Source organism: Phalacrocorax aristotelis, chromosome 12 (genome assembly GCF_949628215.1).
Source record: "Phalacrocorax aristotelis chromosome 12, bGulAri2.1, whole genome shotgun sequence".
Taxonomy (NCBI): domain Eukaryota; kingdom Metazoa; phylum Chordata; class Aves; order Suliformes; family Phalacrocoracidae; genus Phalacrocorax; species Phalacrocorax aristotelis.
In genome coordinates this window covers 22,069,046-22,087,850 of record NC_134287.1, presented here as the reverse complement: position 1 = coordinate 22,087,850, position 18,805 = coordinate 22,069,046, and the positions used below count along the sequence as shown (strand labels likewise).

The 18,805-nt window shown below is 48.7% G+C and overlaps 1 protein-coding gene across 2 annotated transcripts; it reads left to right on the top strand.

Annotated features, from left to right (window-relative positions):
* Nucleotides 1-1,218: 1,218 nt before the first annotated feature.
* On the top strand, nucleotides 1,219-17,231 carry C12H10orf143 (chromosome 12 C10orf143 homolog). Of its 2 annotated transcripts, none has more exons than XM_075107777.1 (4): nucleotides 1,219-1,458; nucleotides 12,409-12,549; nucleotides 12,680-12,745; nucleotides 16,447-17,231. In XM_075107777.1, the coding sequence occupies exons 1-4, from the start codon at nucleotides 1,384-1,386 to the stop codon at nucleotides 16,474-16,476; spliced, it is 312 nt and encodes a 103-aa protein (XP_074963878.1). In that variant the 5' UTR covers nucleotides 1,219-1,383; the 3' UTR covers nucleotides 16,477-17,231. The 2 variants fall into 2 exon arrangements, with proteins under 2 accessions (XP_074963878.1, XP_074963877.1); XM_075107776.1 differs by lacking the exon at nucleotides 16,447-17,231 and adding an exon at nucleotides 14,475-14,640 and having other exon boundaries at nucleotides 1,307-1,458.
* Nucleotides 17,232-18,805: the final 1,574 nt, after the last annotated feature.

Here is an 18,805-nt window from a genome sequence, read left to right as displayed (position 1 = left end):
ACATTTTCCCCCATATCCAGTCTAAACCTCCCCTGACGCAGCTTGAGGCCGTTCCCTCTCATTCTATCACTAGTGACTTGGGAGCAGAGACCAACCCCCCCCACTACAGCCCCTCTCAGGTAGTTGCAGAGGGCAGCAAGGTCTCCCCTCAGCCTCCTCCACGTACCAAAATGTCTCAGTATGTAGACTGAGGTACCTGATTTTAGGTCCCCGAGCCTAAAAGTCGAAATCATTGCACTCAGGGCTGCTCAGATTAGCAGCTGCTCCCTAATACGGAGTTCCTTGGTGCACCATCACACAAGACTTAAATGTTTCTTTTAGAGAAGGGCAAGTTGTGCAAAAGAAGTAGGAGCCAAGGGGTTCTTGTCGGTTCTGTGCTCAGTCCTGGTTCCTCAGCACAGTGGGTCGTATTTGAGAAGTGAACTTATTCCCTGGCTTCCGTAATGTGCACGGTGCTGGGCACGGCTCATTTTCTAGCTGTAATTTCCACACGGCTTCCCTGTGACTCTCAAGGAGGTTTAGTTCTTTGGGAAAGATCTAATTACAAAATTAGCTCCACTCACCAATGACAAAAGCCTGTTACCTGAACAGATGAACTGTTACTCCTGTCCTAGCAAGGTTACGGGCACGCGCTTGACAGACGTGACCAGGTTCGGCGGTGGGTTTCCTGGCGCTTGCTCTAGGCGACACACCGGCAGAGCCAGCCTTTTCACTCCTCCCTGAGAAGTACCATTTTTTCCCCCCTATTTACCACGTCAACTTTAAAATTCTACTTTTTTCCAGCCCACACACCAGTGCAGCCTCATCCTTCCACGTGGGTTTTGTTCCTGGGTGTTCCAGCGTTCCTACAGCCTGTAGGCACAGAAATTACACTGTAAATAACATACAGTCGCACACATGAGCACAAAGGTCTCGGGTGGTATTTTCTTGTCCTTAATGCGACCGAAACCTGAAGAAATCCAGAAGGGAAAATAAAGCCTGTCTTGCACTGAGGGTGGTTCCTGCCCCGCGCAGGATTTGAGGGGAGCACAGGGGTTACCGGCATGTGAAAACCGCTTGCAATTGCTGCCCCGCTTTGAATTCATTTGTTACCGATTTAAGAAACTGCGGAACCTCATAAACCGCAAACCGGTGGAACCGATCGCGGCGCCCCATCGCCCCGGGCGAGCCCGGGCGGCGCCTCCGCGCCGCGGGAGCTGCGGCGGGCGGGCTGACGGAGCGAACCGGGGGTGCCGATCCCGGGCCGCGGGGCCGGGCGGTGGGGCTGAGAGCCGGCCTCCCGCACCGCCCCGGCCCGGCCACGGGGCGGGTCAGGCGGCGGAGCCCGCCCAGGCCGCGGGGCCCGGCCCTAGGCCCGGCTCTAGGCCCAGCCCGGGGCCCGACATGGCCGCGCTGCCGCTGCTCGCGCGGGGGCGGCGGGGGGCGCTGCGCGCGCACGAGCCGGAGGAACCGGAGCGCGTGAGTCCCGTCCGCGCCGGGGGGGTCGGGGGGGGGGTGGCGGCGGTTCGGCTCCGCTTGGCCCGGCTCCGCTTGGCTCCGCCCGGCCCGGCCCGGCTCGGCTCGGCTCGGCACGGCTCGGCACGGCACGGCACGGCTCGGCTCGGCACGGCCCGGCACGGCTCGGCTCGCCTCGGGACGGCTCGGCTCGGCCCGGCCTTCCCCACAGGAGCGGACGGCGTGGCGGGCCCCGCGGCCAGCCCTCCGTGAGGGGCCTCCGGCGCGGCCGCTGCCCCCGGGCCGGTGCCGGGGTGCGGAGGGAGGCAGCAGCGCCCCTTAGGCGCGGTCCGAAGTCAATGCTCTGCAAGGGCCACCGAGCGGTCGGCGTCTGGCCTGCCGGGAGGCAGGGGCTCCGCGCACGCTCTAGTAATTTTAAGCAGAATTTCACTAAACAACCTTCTTTTTTTGTTGTTTATGGCTGATACCGTCTGCACCCGGTGGCATCCCTAATGCGATCCGTTCCCATCTGCCCTGGCTGCAGGCTGCGCCTCACAAGGCGTGTTTAGCGTTGATACGTCGCGCCTCTGGAGTCGCTCCCGGGTTCAGCTAAGCTCGCGCGCGTGCGTTTCTCCGGGTGGATTCATTCCGACAAGGTGTCTCTCATCCGCCCCCTCGTAAGCAGCTCTCTTCCTCGCAGCAGCCAGGCTGGTGTCTTTGCAAAAGTTACCCGGAGCTCCAAGAAAAGCCGAGCCTGCTGGTCCCACTCCGCCTCGCTGTTGCTTGATCGTCCCTGCTCACGTGTGACTTGAGCAAAAACTTGTGTGGTTAGGGGCTGACCTCCTTTACTGGCCGAAATACCATCCTCGGAGAGCAAGAGGAACGTCTGCTCGGTGGACTTGCTGACTGTGACTGACAAAGTTGCACAGGAAAGAAGGAATTTCTCCCGGTTTTGAGGTTAGAGAGGCAAATAATAGCTTTCTTCTGGCTCCTGAATTGCAGTTTGTCCACTGAGGATGGCCTTAAGGAGCCACTTGTCTGGAGACCAGGTAAAATTCTTCTGAAACTCCTATGACAAAGAGCAGCTCAGAACTGCTGTCCCTGCCTCTGTAGATGGCAGGATACACGAGCCAAGCTCTGCCAGGTAGTTTTAAAAGCAAACTTTTCTTACTGCAGTTCAGAACACTTCCTACGTGGCGTCACCTAGACGACGTCGGAGGTTGGTTTTTTCTGTAAGAGCAGTTGTTAGGGTCCAGGTTTAGCGTGAGTCATCACAGAGTAGTGGGTTTAAGCGAACAGTTGAGCTGCTGCAGCCGCATGCTCGATCGCAGCTGCGAGCTGAAACACCTACGCTTAACCTCTGACTGCTGAGGTGATGCTAATCGAACGGTGCTCGCTGTCTTCTAGTACCCGCTCGCCATGGGGCAGGAGCTTGTCAGCCAAATAATTGACGACTGTTCCCTATTTTCGATTTTGGCGTCAAAATCGGCGACGCAGGTGAGGTGCTTTACTTTGTACAGCGTCACAGCTGTACGAGTTACAGAGGTTTGCGTGTTTTAGGTCGAATATCCAAACATTTGTCACTCTCCTCTTTGGGTTTCTGTCATGTTTCATTCTAAGCCCCTGCCAGCACTGGGGCTCGAAGTCGTTATGAACGCTGTAGCTGACCTTGCAGAGATGTTATCGCCGGATCAGCCGCTCAGGGATGGAAACTCTGAACTCGGCTCTGCTAAATGAAGGCTGGTCCCTGGGTTTGGGGAGACACCTGTTTTGAAGTCTTATCCATCCTCTTACTTGATGCTGCTACCCTGCGGTGTCCTGTGCTAGCGGCTCTGTGACTGGGGAAGGTTCTCTACAGCCTGTCCTGCTCCCCGCTAGCTCCTGCTGTACGTTACAGATATGTACATGTGATTGCCTTTCACACCTTGACGTAGCTATTTGCATGTCTTTCAGCAACTTGCTTTAGGATGGAGCTCGTTGATGTTCTCCTGGTTTTAACGCATTTGGATTTAGAAGCCAGTAAAGAGTAACACTTTTTCGAGGCTAGAACTATTCGTGTGGCGTGGTCTGGTTTGGGCTGGACTGCAAGCAAGGTTTCCTGGAACAAGGACCTGCACGGGCCTCATATTCCTTCTGCTTTCCCAAACGGAGCCACCTGCACCTCACCTCTTTCAGCAGGGAGCTGGGCCCCACACACGGCCATCACTGTCCCTTCCGTAAAGGTATCCTGTGGAGCTGAACTAGGTAAAGCGGGGCTGGATGCAGACCTGTTTTATACCTATAGGACAGCTGTTTATGGAACACACGACGGGTGCTAGCCTGGCTTTTAAAAATGTGGTAAACAAAACAGAAGTTGCTTGGGATAAACATACTAAATTTATAGATCTTTAAAATCTTACAGCTAAATTAAAAAAAAAAAAAGAGGCAAGTGGTAGTCTTGTTTAAAAATGTTTCCCGTTGCATTTAGGGTGGTTATTTTGCTGTAGCTCATCTTTGCACCAGTTTAGTTTCACTGTTTATGAAAAGCAGCATCTGTGAGGCCTTTCTCCTTTCAGCATCAGTGAAAATGCATGTGTTTTTTCCAGGACTTCCCAGCCGGAAAGGAAAGCTACAGAATATCTTCTCTGCAGAGAGACCTGTTTCTGCCTGTTGTAGGACAGTATGTGATTTGCTGTGGCTTGTCTTAAACTCAGTTTCCAAGCTGAACGTAGCATGATCGTTCCCTACCAAAAGTAGTCATTTTGATGAAATCCTGTCTTGCCGTTTGAATAGTGAGCTCGCTGATCCCTGGTCACCGCAGGCGCTTTTGAGTCCTGCACTGGGCGTGTTCTGTGCGCAGGCAGGACAGATCGATGGATTGCCTCGCTCCTAAGAGAGAACTCCAGAGGGTGACGTCTTCCCCGGCCGCCGCTGGAAGCTTCCATAGATTGCCGTGGTGTCTGTGTTTGTCAGCCACCTAGTCTGTGTGCTGAGTTCCTGTCACTGATGCTGAGTATCTTCACCCCCCCACAAAAAACCCCAATACCTTGAATTTATTTTTAATAAGCCAAATTTCTTCTGATGTATTGCCGTAAATAATTTTTTCCTTTTCCTCCTTCATCTCACACACCTTGCTTAGCTACGCTGCTGTACCGCTATGCCGTACCTTTTAATAAAGGACGAGTTCTGCAGCAGCAAAGGGAAGAGAATGTTTTCCCAGTGGAAGGTGGTCTATCTTTAGAGGACCTTCTCAGACTTTTTTGTTATTCTATTATTCACTTTCTTAGTACAATATATATTTCACTTTTTGATTTACTTTCCGTCCAAATATCCTGTATTCCTTGATCGTGTTCTCGTTTCAACTCTTTTTCCGCTGAGGCTCCTGTGGTATTGATCCGTTTTATTTTTGCATTCAAATTCAATCTTAAATTTAGTTTCCGTGCTTCAATAGTCTGTTAGTTCTGTGGCAACACGTCTTCTGCCTGCGGAATCACATGCGAAAGACATCAAATATTGTTATTCCTTAAACAAAGTTTGTTCAGAAAGGCGTCAGGAAAACATTTCAAAAGCATGTGTATGTCTCTGGAATTCAGAGCCAGACCCCGAAACATCTGTGTCGGTTCTGAAATTTCCCGTTGTTCCGTTAATTTGCTGTTACAATGTCAAGGAGCCCCTGGGATTTAGGGGTTCCTCCCGTTGCATGGGGCAGCGGGTGCAGGCCAAGGATGATAGATATTCTTAGGCTTTCCAGTCGGTGCCTTCCACAGACTTGCATCTTAACCGTACCAGTTCCCAATGTGGTGCTCACAGGGCAGTAAAGCAGTATTTCTGGGGCCCCCTGCTCCTGCGTCGGGATGCTAAGGGCCAGGAGGAGGACGTCCCTGGGTAGCCCGGCCCTTCCTCCGGAGGTGGGGCGCCTTCGATTCGCAGGACATCCAAGTGGCGTTCGGGGCTCGGTAACAGCTCGGGGCAGAGCTTCGAGAGCGGGAGGGTAATTGGTTATCTGGCAGTGGAAAGCTGTGAAAAGGTGACGGTATTCAGAGACTGATATAAAAATCATTACAAAATATGTCTTTGTAGCTGTCTGACTTGGCTTCGGGGTTTTCCTTCCGTTTCCTCCATGTAATTAGTCATTTCACTCAACTTCCCCTGATCCTGCTCCTTTGATAAACGCTATCCTAAATTCTACGCTACTGGAGGGTGAAGTGTGCTCTTTTCCCAGTGGCGTTTAATCCCCGGTTTACGAAGCGGGGACAGAGAGGCATTTAGTGAGATCTGCAGATTCCCCCGTGTCGTGGTTTAGCGGCAGCTCAGCCCCACACAGCCGCTCGCTCGCTCCCCACTGGTAGATGGGGGAGAGAATCAGAAGGGTAACGCTCGTGGGTTGGGATAAAAACAGTTTAATAATTAAAATTAAAAGAAACAACAGTAGAAATGCAATGTAAAGGAGAACAACGAGAGGCGCAAAGCCCCGGGGGAGGGGGGAAGGGAGGGGAGAGGGGGAACGAACTGCTGGAACAAACCGCACGCGCCGCAGCCGCTCGCCGCCCGCCGACCCGCCGCCTCCCCGCTGCCACTGCCCCCCCTCAATATACTGGTCATGGTGTCACATGGTATGGAATGAACCTGCCATTGGCCAGTCGGGGTCAGCCGCCCCCACCACGGTCCTGCCCCTCCCAGCCCCCCCCCGCCACGCGGCAGAGCGCGGGAAGCTGGAAAGGTAGCTGACCCCCACAGTGAGGAGAATTAAGCCCTTCTCAGCCAAAACCAGCACATTCTCCACCCCTTATTCCGTATCATTTACACCATGCCCAGGTCCCATAAGATGCAATGCAACCATACCAACCACCACCCCTCCCCTTCCCATCCTTTAACATAATACACAGACATCATTCCCTTAGTTCATGGACCTTCCCTGTAAAATGTCCATTAAAATGTCCATTGAGTTCACCCAGTCCATGACTCTGGGCTCCATCTGTTGTATCAGTCTTTCTGGGTGGGAGAGATGGTGTGTGGCGTTGGGTTGCTGCATACCGAGTCAGTCATCGTTCCATCACTGCTGCACGGCTTGTTTCATAGTTGATCTTCCATGGGTTGGGAGGCTCGTACTCTGATATCATTGATACAACACAGAGGTGACACACAGTATTATATAGCAGTTCACATTGTGCCACTCAGTTCATTGACTGTTTTCACCCAAAATCAAATCCCCTTGAGGCACACATCGGATTTCTCCATCCTCCCGCATCACCCACCAAGTGCACCCAGGTCCTCGAGCAAAAGCAATCCCACGAATGGGTTTGCCTTTGCCGGAGGCAGGAAGAACCCAGACTGTTTTGCCCAGCATACTTTTTGTGTGCACTACAGGGACTCTATCCCCTTCCACAGTATGTAGGATTTCTGACTGGGCAGGGCCAGCTCGGTTGGCAGATCCCCTCGTGTTGACTAACCACGTGGCTTTTGCTAAATATGTATCCCAGTGGTTGAATGTTCCACCCCCCATTGCTCTCAGTGTAGTTTTTAACAGTCCATTGTACCGTTCAATTTTCCCAGAGGCTGGTGCGTGATAGGGGATGTGATACACCCACTCAGTGCCGTGCTCTTTGGCCCAGGTGTCTATGAGGCTATTTCGGAAATGAGTCCCGTTGTCTGACTCAATTCTCTCTGGGGTGCCATGTCGCCACAGGACTTGTTTCTCAAGACCCAGGATAGTGTTCCGGGCAGCGGCGTGGGGGACAGGAGATGTTTCCAGCCAGCCAGTCATTGTTTCTACCATTGTAAGCACATGGCGCTTGCCTTGGCGGGTCTGTGGGAGTGTGATATAGTCAATGTGCCAGGCCTCCCCATATTTATATTTCAGCCATCGTCCCCCACACCACAGAGGCTTTACCCGCTTCGCTTGCTTGATTGCAGCGCACGTGTCACATTCGTGGATAACCTGTGCAATAATATCCATGGTCAAGTCCACCCCTCGATCACGAGCCCACCTGTATGTTGCATCTCTCCCTTGATGGCCTGAGGTGTCATGGGCCCACCGAGCTAGAAATAGTTCACCCTTTTGCTGCCAGTCCAGATCCACCTCAGCCACTTCAATCTTGGCAGCCTGATCTACCTGCTGGTTGTTTCGATGTTCTTCAGTGGCCCGACTCTTGGGGATGTGAGCATCCACATGCCGTACCTTTACAACCAGGTTCTCTACCCGGGCAGCAATATCTTGCCACAATGTGGCAGCCCAGATGGGTTTGCCTCTGCGCTGCCAGTTGCTTTGCTTCCATTGCTGCAGCCAGCCCCACAGGGCATTTGCCACCATCCAGGAGTCAGTATAGAGATAGAGCACTGGCCACTTTTCCCGTTCAGCGATGTCTAAGGCTAGGTGGATGGCCTTTACCTCTGCAAACTGGCTCGATTCACCTTCTCCTTCAGCAGTTTCTGCTACTTGTCGTGTAGGACTCCATACAGCAGCCTTCCGTCTCCGGTGCTTTCCCACAAGGCGACAGGACCCATCAGTGAACAGGGCATATTGCTTCTCATCTTCTGGCAGTTTGTTATACAGTGGGGCTTCTTCAGCACGTGTCACCTCCTCCTCTGGTGATAATCCAAAATCTTTGCCTTCTGGCCAGTCCATAATCACTTCCAAGATTCCTGGGCGACTGGGGTTTCCTACTCGAGCCCGCTGGGTGATCAGTGCAACCCATTTACTCCACGTAGCATCAGTTGCATGGTGTGTAGAGGGGAGGTTCCCTCTGAACATCCAGCCCAGCACTGGCAGTTGGGGTGCCAGGAGCAGCTGTGCCTCAGTACCAACCACTTCTGAAGCAGCTCGAACCCCTTCATATGCTGCCAATATCTCTTTTTCAGTTGGAGTATAGCGGGCTTCAGACCCTCTGTATCCCCGACTCCAAAACCCTAGGGGTTGACCTCGGGTCTCCCCATGTGCTTTCTGCCAGAGGCTCCAGGTAGGGCCATTCTCCCTGGCTGCAGTGTAGAGCACATTTTTTACATCTTGTCCTGCCCGGACTGGCCCAAGAGCTACTGCATGGACTGTTTCTCATTTAATCTGTTCAAAGGCTTGTCGTTGCTCAGGGCCCCATTTGAAATCATTCTTTTTCCGGGTCACTTGATAGAGAGGGCTCACGATCAGACTGTAATTTGGAATATGCATTCTCCAAAAACCCACAACGCCCAAGAAAGCTTGTGTTTCCTTTTTGCTAGTTGGTGGAGACATGGCTGCTATTTTGTTGATCACATCCATTGGAATCTGACGACGACCATCTTGCCATTTGATTCCTAAGAACTGGATTTCTCGTGCAGGTCCCTTCACCTTACTTTGTTTTATGGCAAAACCAGCTTTCAGAAGGATTTAGACTATTTTCTCACCTTTCTCAAAAACTTCTTCCGCTGTGTTGCCCCACACAATGATGTCATCAATGTATTGAAGGTGTTCTGGAGCTTCTCCCTGTTCCAGTACAGTCTGAATCAGTCCATGGCAAATGGTAGGACTGTGTTTCCACCCCTGGGGCAGTTGATTCCAGATGTACTGGACGCCCCTCCATGTGAAAGCAAACTGTGGCCTGCACTCTGCTGCCAGAGGGATTGAGAAGAATGCATTAGCAATATCAATTGTGGCATACCACTTGGCCGCCTTTGACTCCAGTTCGTATTGAAGTTCTAGCATGTCTGGCACAGCAGCACTCAACGGTGGAGTGACTTCATTCAGGCCACGATAGTCTACTGTTAGTCTCCACTCTCCATTAGACTTCCGGACTGGCCATATGGGACTGTTAAAGGGTGAGTGGGTCTTACTGATGACTCCTTGGCTCCTCAGTTGGTGAATGAGTTTATGGATGGGGATCAGAGAGTCTCTGTTGGTGCGATATTGCCGCTGGTGCACTGTTGTGGTGGTGATTCACACCTGTTGTTCTTTGACCTTCAGCAACCCCACCACAGAAGGGTCCTTTGAGAGACCGGGCAAGGTAGACAGCTGTTCAGTTTCCTCCGTCTCCAAGGCAGCTACACCAAAAGCCCACTTGTAACCTTTTGGGTCCTTGAAATACCCTCTCCTGAGGTAGTCTATGCCAAGGATGCACGGAGCCTCTGGGCCAGTCACAATGGGGTGCTTCTGCCACTCATTGCCGGTTAGGCTCACTTCGGCCTCCAATACAGTTAGCTCTTGGGATCCCCCTGTCACTCCAGCAATGCTGATGGGTTCTGCCCCTATATAGTTTGATGGCATTAAGGTGCACTGTGCGCCGGTGTCCACTAAAGCTTTATACTCCTGTGGGTCGGATGTGCCAGGCCATCGGATCCACACAGTCCAGTAAGCCCGGTTATCCCTTTCCTCCACCCGGCTGGAGGCAGGGCCCCTCTAGTCCTGATCATGGCAGTCACAACTCACTTCCTGTAAATGTGAATCAGGAGTCCCTCTATTACACTTAGAAATAAAATCTGCGCTTCTACTCCTCTGTCTGGGGACTTGCTCGCTGGAAACTGGAGCAGCAGCTTTCCTGGAAGAGCCTCCCTGAGTGCCTGTTCTTCCTTGCAGTTCATGTACTCGTGCCTGTAGGGTCGAAGTAGGCTTGCCATCCCACCTCATCATGTCCTCTCCGTGGTCACGCAGGTAGAACCATAGGGTGGCCCGTGGTGTGTATCCCCTTCTTTGAGCCAAAGGACGCTTATTCCTAACAGCTGAGACACTGCTCTGTCGAGGTGGGGAGTAGGACAGATCTTTGAGTTGCTGGACCTCTTGGGATAGTTTCTCCACAGCAGAGACAAGCGAGGAAGAGATATTTGTGTCGTAATCCCGGAGTCTATCTATCACCTCTGCCACCGTTGGTGTCTCGTCATCTTTCCAGGACATCACTGCCAATGAGTTTGCATGCGAAGATGGTGCGCTCCGTACAAACTTCCGCCACATGGGTCGTGTGCACTCGGCTTCATCTGGATCTTTGGATGACCGTTGATTGTCCAGGTCACCATAAATCACCTCAAACACAGCTAATTCCCTGAGATACTGGATGCCTTTCTCCATAGTTGTCCATTTTCCTGGACGATATGTAACATCTTCTTTAAAGGGATACCTTTCCTTCACTCCAGACAGGAGTCGCCTCCAGAGGCTGAGGGCTTGTGGTTTTTTTCCAATTGCTTTGTCAACGCCCCCTTCCCCAGAAAGGGATCCCAATTGTTTGGCTTCTTTTCCCTCTAGTTCCAGGCTACTGGCCCCATTATCCCAGCATCGGAGCAGCCGGGTGACAATGTGCTCACCTGAACGACGGCTATAATCTTTTCGCATATCTCGCAACTCGCTTAAGGACAGGGATCGGGTGGTCTCTATTTCATTTATTACTTCTCCCTCCTCTCCCCGCGATGGCCCTGGTTCTTCATCATCCCGTTCTAAACGAGTTGATGTCCGCTTCCAATATTTCGTCTTGTGTATGGGGGCAACTGATACTGGTACGGGTTTATTTTCTGAGCTAGCTCCGGTACTTGTTGTGGGGGTTTGAGTGGCTGCAGTGCCTGTTGTCAGGGCTGGATTGCCTACAGTGCCAGTCACTTTGCATTTCAGTCCAGAGACCTTCTCTTCCCCCTGGGGGCACTGAATACTGTTGAGCAGGGCTCGGTATGCATGGGCCAGACCCCAGCATGTTGCAGTTATCTGTGTCTCTCTGGAGTTCCCAGCGTAACAACATACTTTCTCCAAATATTCTACTAGTTTTTTAGGATTCTGCACTTGTTCGGGGGTGAAACTCCAAAACACTGGGGGTGCCCACTGCCCTAGGGATTTGCCCATGCTATCCCACATGCCCTGCCACTCGTAACTATCAAGCCTCGGGGCAGATTTCTGGGTGATATTCTTAAGTTGCTTAGTCAAAACCAAAACAACATGCCCAAAAACTAACAATAAGTGCACCTTAACCACCCAAGGATGTTCAAGATACAAAAATGCTGTTGTAACAAAGGCACAGACATCATAGAACAAAGTTGCAAAGGTACTATTCTGTATTTCCTCCATATAAAATCTCTCAGAGGAGGAGGTATAATTGCTAATTGCCTCAACAAGGTGGTATCCGAAGTACAGTAACGGTTTCAGCAAAAACCCCAAATACCAGATAAAGCTGAAAACGAGTGTTTGTATAACAAATCTTGTAGGCAAAACATTACTAATCACAGCAGAACACAGCAGACTCAAACAACCAACACCGATTTTTAACACCAACTGCAAAAAGGACAACATGGTGCTGGGACCAGCAGCTGTTGTTATCTCCAACCCTCGGGCCCCACGTTGGGCACCAAAAAGACTGTCGTGGTTTAGCGGCAGCTCAGCCCCACACAGCCGCTCGCTCACTCCCCCACCGGTAGATGGGGGAGAGAATCAGAAGGGCAACGCTCGTGGGTTGGGATAAGAACAGTTTAATAATTAAAATTAAAAGAAACAACAGTAGAAATGCAATGTAAAGGAGAACAACGAGAGGCGCAAAGCCCCGGGGGAGGGGGGAAGGGAGGGGAGAGGGGGAACGAACCGCCGAAACAAACCGCACGCGCCGCAGCCGCTCGCCGCCCGCCGACCCGACGCCGCGCCGCCTGCGCGCTGCCACTGCCCCCCCTCAATATACTGGTCATGGAGTCACGTGGTATGGAATGAACCTGCCATTGGCCAGTCGGGGTCAGCCGCCCCCACCATGGCCCCGCCCCTCCCAGCCCCCCCCCCCCGCCACGCGGCAGAGCGCGGGAAGCTGAAAAGGCAGCCGCCCCCCACGGTGAGGAGAATTAACCCCTTCTCAGCCAAAACCAGCACACCCCGTTTGTGCAGCACAAGGTGCAATGTTAAATACAAAATACTGGTGTTTTGGCCTGGTGTCTGGTAGTCCGTTACTGCCTTACTGTTCTTCCAGACGAATGCAAGATCCTGATCAGCCATAAACAATAAATTCCCGAAAAGCTGTGTTCGGTGGCCTATGCCTTGCAAAGACATGTAAGTATTGCTTTTGGTTCTTTCAGAAGCGAGCGTGCAAGCCGTTAGAAGCCGTTCCAAATGAGGCCGATGCTCGCCTCACTGAGTGTGCAATGGAGCTGGAGTCGAAACAGAAAATCTCTACTGATGTTGGTCCCTGGGCTGCAAAGGCAAAGCAGAATTCAGTGGTACGTTTACGCTGTCAAGGGCTATTTTTTAGAAGAACACATTTAAAATACGTTTCATAATAAAATTGCAAATAATTGGGGCCCCCCCCTTTTCTTATTTGATGGCTTTGTATATGTTTTTGTTCATTAGATTTTTGAAAACCATGGAAACAGAGGTACTGCCCAGCCTTGCCCAAGATGTATTGCTGGAGAATCTGTAAGTATATTAACCTTCTTTCTGTGACATAAAAGATAGACTTGGTCTTAAGTATTAGATCCATAAAATATAAAGTTAATAAAAACCACAATTACATTTCTCAGGAATAAAGCATGTAAATAAAAGAAGGCAGATTGATTTAGCATGTCTGAGGTACACCAGCAGAGCACAAACTAATATGTTTCCAGCAGCAGTTGGAAAATATGGAGCCTGTGAGCGCATTCTTCAAATTCACTCCAAAAAGCAGAGTTTAGGAAGTAACTGAAGCAAACAGTAACATACGGCTTCCTCTACCCCATCTTTAGATCTTCCTTGATTTACTGCATCATAATAAAATATTCAGGAGTCCCATTCTAGCTCCTGTTTTTTCCTCTAATTGGATACTTCTTTTCAAAAGAGTAGATGTGGCCTGAAAATACTGCACTGTAGAGGTACCAGAGCTGGTTTTAAACAAGCTGGCTAAAGAACCAGTAGCAACCAGAGCTCGGCACAGACCACTTGACTTTTCTGGAAAAGCAGTGCCAGTATTTGGAGAGCTGAGCGGTGCTGACTTGTGAGCTGATTCCAGTAGGCTCCTCGGTGTCCAAAGTAAGCTGGTTAAAACACGTATATTTTTCTTATAGCTGTGACTACAGCCTACCTAAATAAATGATTTGGCACCGCGTAGCATGCCGTAATGCTGCAGCGGTAGCACTAGAATCTCCTGCTGACAGCCAACGGTGATCTTAACGTCTCTCTTTTTCCCCTGTGAGAAGGCCAGCTCCCTCAGGAGATAATGGGCTGGCAGTAGCCGAAGGGGTTGTGGTGTTCCCGCAGTTCAATTTTCCATGCAAATTGTCTAACCGAAGTTTAGCAAGTTTCTTAAATGCACGGGAGCTACCCTTGACTTCTGTTTGCATCCCCTGCGTCTTTTTGAACCATGGCACAGCATTCCTTAGAGAGCCCGAAGCGAGGAGGGGCGTGAGGGGATGCCAGGCATTCCTCCAGGCAGGCGGAAGGTCTGTAGCAAAACCTTTCATTTGACAGAATTAATGGCAAAGTTTCTGTTGAGTGATGTGAGCCTGAGGTTGCTGTCGTAGGTCAGGAGCTGTGCCTGGAAAGGTGTTCATCGCGTTACCTCATTTCTGCTCATCTTTAAAAATACAGTAGAAACCAGGTCCAGGGCTGACTTCAGGGACGGAGAAACCACTGCGACCACGTATGTGGGTTACCAAGTTTGAACTTGCCGATGTGTTACCGGCTCTGGGGGCATGGAGGGCACCTCAGGGATTAAAGCCCAAAAAAGAAAACAACATTTTCGGATTAAAACCCAAACTGGCGCATTAGGAAGTCAGTTTTGTTGTATTCCAGAATGACGGTGACAACATTAGAATGTGTAAAATTCTTCTATACCACTTAATTTTGGAAAATTATGACTGGTTTTATGTAACTTGACCACAAATACTGTAATTCCAAATAACACCATTTCTATTTTAAATCAGATTAGCCTGACATGGTTCTTTCCTATGGCCTAGTCATGAACTTGAGGTAAAAACCAGATAAATTGAGGGGGTAACATTCACCTCCTCTACAGACATTTCTGTCTTGAAGTTTAGTTATAATGGATGACCTGTTCTACTCACTTTTAAATGGTTTCCAGCTACAGATGTAAGAAACAAGGAAAACAACCTGCTAACTTTACTCAGTGGGAACTGGAATCTCAAAACTAAACAATTTTTCTACTTGACAGAAACTCAAGGCAGTGTAATGAAAATCTGGAGCCCTTGTAGAGCTGCTCGCTGGACTTCTTGCTAAATTCACCTCATATTGTTGAGTTGAAATGGAAAACACTTTACTTGAAGCAGGGTGATTTAAACTATGATTCTGATTTCCATGATATATCCTGTGGGGGGGGGCGGAAATTTACCCACGTGTATTACAAAATGTCACATATAAATTAGAGGTTAAGGAGTAACCTAAAACGCCTGGTCATGGAATGATGAAGTTAGTGTATATATTCACTTCTCCATTATTTGAGTCATGGGGCCGGAACAATCTGGATAAAAGAATAATATGAGGGCTTTTGCACCGATAGCTTGCTCTTGCAGAGAGGAGGGATGCTCTTTGGCTCCCAGTTCCTCTCAGGAGACTCTGCTGGTGTGGACGTAATGCCACAGAACAGCAGGACACACAGCCAGGCTTGTGTTCCGGTGTAGCTGAATTCATGCCGTGCTGAGCTGAGCTCACCCTGATACCGACTGGCTTGTGTGAGTGTCCTGGTCCTCACAGCACGACTCACCTGTGACCGCTCTACCTGTGGGCAGTGAACTGATCCTACAGATTTGTTAAGTGGTTATTTGTGGCCAGTAACAAAGCAGATAATACAGTCATATCTCAATAATTTTTGTGAGAATTATATTAGTTAACTATTTTCGTTCCCAAAACAATAAAAAACTTACACTTATTATACTAGAGTATAACGTCTAGTAGCCGGCAAGAGCTCCGATAACTTTCTTCACAGTTAAGATTTCCCTTCAGGGAAATCAGGGACTGTCAGAGTGATTAACATGCACCATGGACATCCTTCAGAACAGCTGAAATGAAGGGAAGGGAGGAGCCTACAGCCAGCAAGATAAAAAAAAAAGTTGTAATTTTTTTCATAATCAATGTTAAAATCCTGCCCAAAGCTTTATTCTGCTGACAGTAGGGAAATTCAAATAAATGAGAACATCCAAACTGGAGCAGGTCAAACCCAGAGCATGTTGGGCTGGGACAGTTTTTCACAACTACCCACGTTGTGGGCAGCCTTACCAGGACTGTATTTTGCATCGAGAAATCCTAATATTGATGGAACTAATCAGCCATGTGAGGAACTTCACTGACAGCAGCTTTCCTCAGCACAGCTATTTCTGTGGCACTACCGTAAGTGCTGTGAACTTCAATAGGTATTTAAAGGCCTTATCGCTATTAGGTTTGCTCTCATAATTTTTAGACCTCTTTTTCCACATTTAAGGACTACCACATATTTCAGAAGGAATAAGAAGTGCATGAAACCACAATTTGAGAAGAGAGTACTGCTTCAGTTGCATTTTTTGTAAGCTTTCTTCAGACTAACGGGTTACTGGCTATTTAGGCAGGGACTTGGAAGAAAAGGAAGAAGTGGTGTTAACTAGAAGGAAGCTAGGTGGGATTTCGGGGCAGGGAGAACACCGCCATCATCCTTGAGATTTTTCTGTGTTACCTGATAACTGGAGATAATGCTTTTTGTCGGAAAAGTATTACCGTCAATAAATTCTTTAAAGAAATACAATGTGCTATAAATGAACACAGACTTGAGTTTATTTTAAAAGTTGCCAACCAGAAAGTAAGTTTCTGTTCTGTCCTCAATCACTTTAAACATTTAATGCTTACATGGAATAAGGTATCTGGTGTTAGAGATACAAGTATGATGGTAAATTGTCTATATTCTGTACGGGTATATTTTAACTTCATGTGCAAAACCAGTATCATAACAGAGTCGTGCTGCTTATACAGATTACACTGAACCAGTGTCCAGACTTTTTAGTCGTCCCCTAGTCCTTCAGGAAAAAAAGGGAACATTCATGAGGCAGTTGGTGGAACCATCTGTTTCTTCTAAAATAAAGTTTGAAAACATATACTGAGGAAAAGACGTCGGGTTTTGATGAAGTGATTTTTGGTGACACGAAACATTGTCATTTCAGGGACACTTCAATCACATCTTGGGCTTCTAGAAATCGAGAGACGGCGGATCAGCAACACCGCTTTTCTTTTTAAATTCTCGAGATGCACCTGTGAAGCCTGTGCAGCTGGGTATCTGTCCCTTCACTCGCGGCGTGGATTTCGGCATGTAGCGCTTTGCTGTATGTGTTACTCTTTCAGTGCACAAGTACGGATATCATTGTTTATACACTTGAAAAAGTGCTTCTGCTTTTAATGTAGCTCAGTATATGTTTAAAAAAAAAAAAAAAGTTGATTTAATGTGTTAGTTAAGTTGATCTGGCCTTTGGCCCAGCCTTCACCTGGGGCTGGACCGAAGGTCATGTTGATACAAGAGATCTTTCCTGTCTCTCTTGAGCACTTTCTATGATACTGATGGAAAGTGGTCCTTGCATTTGCATGGGCACAGGGCCTGCAGCTGAGCCCTACATATGCAGGCAGAAATGGGAGGACAGGAATGTCTTCATTTTTAGATAACTATTCAGCTGTGACAGCCAGTAAAAATCCTATTGAAGGATGTTTAAATCCAAAATATGCATCCAGTTCAAGTATCCTACAGGCTAAACTTCTAGTTTGTTTATACAAGCAGAGTTTGTGAATGTGGCGGGTAAATAACTAATAGAAAAAAGCAGTATTACTTGAACAACCCTCGGTAGAGCAAATGTGAATAGTAATTCAGCTCTGTGGAGCTCTCAAAGTTTTTAAGATACCATCTGACACTCCCTGACTCTGTTGTTCCAGTTGTTGTGGGATTAGAACAAATTGGTTTAAAAAGTCTTGATCTTGTCACCCAACGTGATTTTATTGGCTTGTCACAAATAATTTCGTCTACGTTTTGCCAGTAATAGGGCGCTTGTTTTTAAATGCATTCAGCTTGTTAGGCTCTAAGAGAGCCAAGTTGTGCTCTTTGGGTGTGACACTTCACTGGCTGCTCTGCTTTGGGCGGAAGGGTTCTGCAGGCTCAGGACCACGTGGCAGGACATGAAGCCTCTGCGCTGGAGGGAAATTGCTGTGACCTGCCAAAGCTCACAAAGAAAGTGATCTCCACCGTCTAGAGAACTGCTGAGCTATAGCTGTGCCCGGCTGCCGCTCAGCTTTCGGGCAGAATTCAACCCAAACCAGATACGGCAGGCACGACAGCGTCTGGCCTCTCCTCTTCCGAGAGCAGCCGGTTTGAATTCAGGTGGTAGCTCCAAAGATGCAAAAGTCTAGTGACAGGCTTTTAAAGGTTAGTTTCCCAGTGGGGTTTATCAGGATGCAAAATCTTTAGGCAAGGGTTTTTCAGAGTCCTAGAATGCTTCCCATATTGTGTGTGGAGGTGTGGCTGAGTTGACCCTTCTTAGGGAGATATTCTTCCTAAATACAAGAATATCATCTAAACACTGAATTTAGTGAATAGATGAGGAATTACATCTGTAAAGCAGAGCTGCACTAAATTGGCATACAGACTGGTCAGGAAAGAATAAGTTTCCTCTAAGCCAGTATAAAATGTAGTTACATAGAAGATAAATCTCAAAGTGTGAAATTTTTCAGACACTTCGAAGATTTTCTTCACTCACAAGAACAGTACAATCCGTTAAAAGATCAAATCTCCAAGAAACACAGCGGGTTTAGAAAGTGTATTGTCCGTATTACCTTGAAGATCTGAAACTCTTGAATCCCCCCACTCCCAGTACAGGTTGATGCAGGAAATAGTATCTATCCAAGCTAGAAAGGAACAGGTCCTCCCTCGAAACGACAGCATGACGAGCAAATTCCTGTATACTGATACTAGAGTTTATCACCTAATGCAGAACAATCCAAAATGTTTTCTAACGACTGACATTACCTACTTGTTACCAAGGTAACTAGACCACGTTTTGCGGGCAGTTCATTTTTACATTTTCCAACCCTTGTTTTTTAACAAACCTGATAATAACAGCAGCCAAAAAAAAGATGGCTCAGCATCAGGCCCTGTGCTGTAACAGCTGAAATAGTGGCTTGAAGGTAAAAGGCAAATTACTGCAAAATTGCTCAAAACCTGTTGTTTCATCAAGTAAAATGTATGACAAGTGATGATTAGTAGAACAGTGTATGGTCAAAATTTAGGGTACCCAGAGAAGAGAATATCAAAATTGGACTTGGACTCCGCGCTGGAACAGTTTTCTGCTAGAATGAATGCACTAGAGCAAAGACGTATGCCATCATGTTCAAAACACAGGGATATGCCTGTGGATTATCAAACCAAAAGGGTGCTTTTCACTGAAATGACTCAAAGCTGGTCACGTTAAGAAGTCTCAGACAGCAGGGCAGGTATTTCTTCTGTTTGCTGGAACCTTAACTGTATTTTAACCTGGTACAAGT

Coding starts and splice junctions, on each gene's coding strand:
- C12H10orf143 (XM_075107777.1), top strand. CDS start 1,384: ATGGCCGCGCTGCCGCTGCTCGCGCGGGGGCGGCGGGGGGCGCTGCGC. Junction 12,550..12,679: donor AGGCAAAGCAGAATTCAGTG/GTACGTTTACGC, acceptor TTTGTTCATTAG/ATTTTTGAAAACCATGGAAA. Junction 12,746..16,446: donor GATGTATTGCTGGAGAATCT/GTAAGTATATTA, acceptor TTGTCATTTCAG/GGACACTTCAATCACATCTT.